Genomic DNA, 5,818 nt, shown 5'->3' with positions numbered 1-5,818 from the left:
ATCAGGCCAATGGATCCTGGATTAGAGCTGGGGATCAGGCTGGTGACTGCTCCAAACCTGGATTTGAGGATCAGGCCACTGGAGGAGGGTCCTGGACTGGGTCTAGGCCTGGGAATGGGGCCAGTGGAGGATCTTGGACTAGGGCTGAGGACCAGGCCAGTGGAGGGTCCCAGGTCAGGGCTGAGGTGGAAGCTGACAAAGGATCCTGGGTTGAGGCTGGAAATGAGACTAGGTCCTGGTTCTGGGAGGGGGAAGAGGGTGGTACTGTGTCCAGCCCTGGAGGTAAGGATGAAGCCGGTGTTAAATCCAGATCAGGGACTGAGGAGGAGACCATCATTAGTTCCAGGTCTGGGCCTGAAGACAAGGTCAGTGTTGGGTCCTGGATACGATCTGATGAGGCAGCCTATATGGGTTCCTGTGCAGGGGCTGAAGGTGAGGCTGAGGCTAGGATGGGGTCTTGGCTCTGGAATGGAGATGCAGCCACTAAAGGGTCTAGTCATGGGGCTGAGGGAGAGCCTGGCATAGGGTGCTGGACTTTGGCTGGGAATGTAGATGAGGAGGAACTAAATAAAAGGTCCAGCCCTGATATTGAGGAGATCAGTTTAAGGTCCTTGTTTTGGGCTGAAAGTGAGGACAGTACTGAGTTCAGATCCAAGACTGGGAAAAATGTCAAATTTGAGTGTGGGGCTGGGGATAAGGCCAAAATCAAGGATAAGCTTGAGGCTGCTGGTAAAGTAAATGTAAAGTCTTGCTTTGCTGATAATGAGAACAGAAGCCAGGGCAAATCTAGACCTAGGGCTCAAGCCAATATGTCAGCTGAGTCAAGAGGCACATATTTGTCGTCCATGGTCCCTGGGGCAGGAATGGGGTCATGGGCTGGAGCCATGATCTGGACAGAATTAAAGTTTCCATACCGAAATGAGTCCTGCTTCCCACCTGAAGATGAGCTCAGAAAGCAGATCAGGGCTGGGGAGAAGATTCAGCCCTGGGCCTGCCGCTGTAAACGTGAAGCTAATATGGATCCTCGAGAGTTTGAAAAACTCATTTGCATGATTGAGATGACTGAGGATCCTTCCATTCATGAAATAGCCAATAATGCTCTTTTTAATAGTTCCGTTTATCCCTATTCCCAAGAAGTTATTCGTAATGTAGGTGGAATCTCAATTATCGAAAGCTTGCTCAGTAATCCCTACCCCAGTGTTAGGCAGAGGGCTTTAAATGCACTAAATAACATCTCAGTGGCTGCTGAAAATCATAGGAAGGTTAAAACATACATAAACCAAGTGTGTGAAGACACTGTCACCTATCCCGTGAATTCAAGTGTGCAGCTAGCTGGACTAAGATTGATAAAGCACCTGACTATTACTAGTGAATATCAACATATGGTTACAAATTATATTTCAGAATTTCTTCGTTTGTTAACTGTGGGAAGTGGAGAAACTAAAGACCATATTTTGGAAATGCTTTTGAATTTCTCTAAAAATCCGTCTATGACAAAAGACTTGCTCATTGCCAATGCACCAACATCACTGATTAACATCTTTAGCAAGAAGGAGACAAAAGAGAATATTCTTAATGCTCTTTCACTATTCGAAAATATAAATTACCATTTTAAAAAAAGATCAAAAGTATTCACCCAGGACAAGTTTGGTAAAAATTCCCTTTACTTCCTGTTCCAACGACCTAAAGTATGTGCCAAGAAACTTCGAGTCTTAGCAGCTGAATACAATGACCTTGAGGTGAAAGAAAAAGTTGAGCTATTAATAAGAAAACTCTGATTGGCTGTATGGTTCCAAATAAATTTGAATAATAATTTGGTTTTGCAGCCTGGAAATAATGTACATTGTAAATTACATTATAACTTCAAAACTGATGTGACCTATGATAGCCTATAGCTGGACCATTTTATGAGCACCAAATGAATTCAAACTTGTACTGAAAATATATGTGTTGATTTTTATCTTGCCTGGATTAAGATATTTTTAGTATGCTTCATGAGCAGAAACTGAACTGATTCTACATAAGATAATCTTTGGTCCTTTGTGTGGACTTATGTTTATACATTTGAGACTTTATTTTTATGTTATCAATAAAGTTGTGTGTTTTAAGCAAAAAAAAAAAAAAAGAATCGTCCTTGTCTTTGAGTTTATAATCTATTTGGAAAGGTAAGATACGTGGAAACAAAAAGATGATCACGGCCAGATGCTTTTCATCAGTGCTTAGAGGAGGCAGAAGCTGCTGCCAGCAGTGCTCAGGGAAAGTTTTACAGAGGAGGGGTATGCTTACGTAAGCTGGGCTTGAAGGCCAGGGTAAGCAAGGGTCAGAAGGGCATTTCAGGAGGGAGGAGTGGTGGGAAAAAAAGCATGGGAGCCAAAATCCTGCTCCAGAGAGGAGGCTGGCCTGCCTGGAGTGGAAAGTGGGGAGGGGAATAATGGGAGACGGAGTTGGACAATGGGGTGAGCTCTGTTGGTGAGTGAGGTGTCTGAATGATACTTCATCCACCCCTGCAGCCACCAAAGGAATGACTATGTGAAAGGAAAATGAATGTGGCTGGTCTGTGTGAAGGATGGGTGGTAGCGGGGTGGGGCGAGGGGTGGCGACTGGAGTTTGGAAAACCAGTTAGGGAGTTACCACCATAGTCCAGGCATGAGACAATAAAGGTGTAGACTTTCACTGGTGGCTGTGGGGATGATAAGAGGAGGATGGAAGTGAGAGACCCTTCAAAAGATTAAGTGCTGGAACCTGTTGGGGCACACAGAAAGGGCCAATTTTATGATCCCGGGGGTATTTGCTAGGAAAGTGTCTTCTTTCTTGGCCAATTGTGGTGTCTATGTAGCTGAATAAGTTAACTACTATTTTGAAACCATAAGAATATAGTCATAAAGAATAATTTTCAGTGCTTATATCAGATTTATAAGGTTGGTTGGGGCGGGGCCTTTATGGGACCATTGAGTGTGATGTTGGGATTTATATAGGAGAAGATCTGCCTCTCTCCCACCCCATAGTGTTGGTGAAGATGTGGGGAAAGGGGCGCTCTCAAACTGTGCTGGTTGGTGGGAGTATACATTGGTACAAGGTCCATTTGGACACATGTTTCAGAAGACTTCAAGATCTGCATACCCTTTGACCCAGGTATTCCATTTGTAGAACTTTAGCTTTTGGAAACAATCAAGTAATCGGTTTATACAAAGCTATGCATCTCCATACTATTATTTTCTTTTTTCCGGAAGTTTTTTTTTTTTTAATCATTTTGATCAAGATTGCATAGAAAGAGGCAAGACTTCGTCTCACATACTTTGGACATGTTATCAGTAGGGACCAGTCCCTGGAGAAGGACATCATGCTTGGTAGAGGTCAGTGAAAAAGAGGAAGACCCTCAATAGGATGGATTGACATAGTGGCTGCAACAGTGGGCTTAAGCATAACAAGGATTGTGAGAATGGTGCAGGACCAGGCAGTGTTTCGTTCTGTTGTAGATAGGGTCGCTATGAGTCGGAACTGACTCCATGGCACCTAGCATACGCAGATACATCCATTGCTGGTGGGGTTGTAAATGGTGCAGCTGCTGTGAAAAACAGTTTGGTGCCACCTCAAAAAGTTAAACATAACTTCTTGAGGTAGCACCAGACCTTATGACCCAGCAATTCCACTCCTAGGTATATAACCAAAAGAATTGAAAGCAAGGACTCGAACAGGTGCTTACTTGTACACCAGTGTTCGTTGTAACACTAGTCACAACCCAAATGTCTATCAGCAGATGAGTGGATATATAAAATGTGGAATATACAAACAATGGAATGCAGCCATAAAGAAAATGAAGTTCAGATACAAGCTGTGAGTTGGATGAACCTTAAAAACATGCTGAGTGAAATAAGTTAGAAACAAAAGGACAAATATCGTATGGTCTCACTTATATGAAATATCCAGTGTATGGAAATGCAGAGAGAACAAAGTTTATTAGTGTTTACCAGGGGTGGATAGGAGAGTGAAGTGGGGATACTCATATCCTCACCAACACCTCTTATTTTGTTTGCTTGTTTTTTTAATCATAGTCATCTTAGTGGGGGTGGAGTGATATCTCACTGTGTTTTTTTTAAATTTTTTTTCTTGTACTTTAGATGAAGGTTTACAGAACAAATAGTTTCTCATTAAACAGTCAGTACACAAGTTGCCCTATGACAATGGTTAACAACCTCACAACACATCAACACTATCCTTACTCAACCTTGGGTTCCCTATCACCAACTCTCCAGTCCCCTCCTTCCTTCTAGCCCTTGTCCCTGGACTGCTGTGCCTCATTAGTCCCGTTTTGTTTTATGGGACTGTTCAATCCCCGGCTGAATGGTGAACCTCGGGAATGACTTCACCACTAGGCTAAAAGTGTGTCCTGGGGCCATACTCTCGGTGTTTTGCCAGTCTGTCAAGCCAGTAAATCTGGTCTTTTTCTTTTCTGTGAGTTAGAATTTTGTTTACATCCTTCTCCAGCTCTGTCCAGAACCCTCTGTTGTGATCCTGGTCAGAGCAGTCAGTGGTGGTAGCCAGGCACCATCTAGCTGTACTGGACTCAGTCTGGTGGAGGCCGTGGTAGCTGTGGTGCATTAATCCTTTGGACTAATATTTTCCTTGTATCTTGTTCTCTTCATTCTCCAGGAAGGTATAAATTAAATTTTTAAACAAATATTATGTAAATACAGGTGCAAGTGTAAATGTTAGAAAAATTAAATCTTATTAACTACTATAAAAATAAAACCATTTTAAATTCTAACATTCAATGGCTACCAACTTTCCAATGTAAAAATAAAATGGTATCATGCTTGTGGTGGTTCTTTGGTGCTGCCCTAATCTCCCTTCAGAAATAAAGAGCTTATTATTTCAGTTGCTCAGAGTGCCACTAGCAGACGGCTCTCAGCTGTCAATTTTCTTCAGGAATTCCCTCAGCTGAAGAGAGCCACCTTCACCAAGGTCATACCCCCTTCCTGGGGACATTTCACAGCCAGTGCCTGATCAGCATTATCTTCTTGCCCCAGATTGGGACAACTTAACTTCTCCCTCTGTCCAATCCTGTTTCCGTCTTTTCCCTTCCACAGGTATTGATCCCAGGAGCATTCCCTAATAAAAGCCCTTCATGCTGAACTCTATCTGAGTCTGTACCGCAGGAAACTAACCTGCAACAGTTGGTTAAAAAAGTGGTTCAAGAAAACATATACTGTGATTAAATTTTGGAGCTGGACCACCCAATGCCCAGATGGCAATGAAGGCTCCATCACTGGTGGTAGGTTGAGTAAGTAGGCCCTTGGCACAAGGTGGCAAAGCAATTGTTACAGCTTTCACCGGTGGTGAACTGGGTTGGCATACTGGTGGAAGGGAATACATTAACTGGTGCCGTGTATCAGAACTTTGAGAAATATTACATATAAGGAAGGCCAAGGAATTGGATGGCTATTGCTAAGCCTTATTAAACTCTGGGAAAAATAATGAAAAGCAGGGTTCAATTAATTGACAATTAAAAGCGAAGTATGAAAGCCAGAGGACTTCATGCATAGCATATAAAGAGGCTCTCATCTTTTCCAGCTACAGGGTAGAGAAAGCTGAGGACCAGACCCAGGACTTATTGAAAACGAGCTTCAGAGACAGTTAAAATCCCAACCATAACAAGTCTGCTATGCCAAGATTGGGGCCTTGGTTAGGAAGGAATAGGACCCTGACATGGGATGGGCACATCTGGATTGGTGTCCTTGAAAGGCATCTATCCCGATTTCCCTGAACCCCTTGAGCATTCAGAAGTCTATAACTAGGGCTAAGTCCCAGCATAACCTAG

General features: G+C 43.1%; 1 protein-coding gene across 1 annotated transcript in view; it reads left to right on the top strand.

Moving 5' to 3' along the window:
- ARMCX4 (armadillo repeat containing X-linked 4) overlaps positions 1 to 5,132 on the top strand; it is a 12,880-nt gene extending 7,748 nt beyond the window's left edge. Inside the window, 1 exon segment of the mRNA XM_012555876.1 lies at positions 5,088 to 5,132. Within this exon segment, the coding sequence (XP_012411330.1) occupies positions 5,088 to 5,132 (45 nt within the window).
- The last annotated feature ends 686 nt before the right edge of the window (positions 5,133 to 5,818 follow it).

The sequence above is a fragment of the Trichechus manatus genome, unplaced genomic scaffold (genome assembly GCF_000243295.1).
Source record: "Trichechus manatus latirostris isolate Lorelei unplaced genomic scaffold, TriManLat1.0 scaffold00051, whole genome shotgun sequence".
Lineage (NCBI taxonomy): Eukaryota > Metazoa > Chordata > Mammalia > Sirenia > Trichechidae > Trichechus > Trichechus manatus.
The sequence above is the reverse complement of the archived record's forward strand: the minus strand, read 5'-3'. Positions and strand labels throughout refer to the sequence as shown.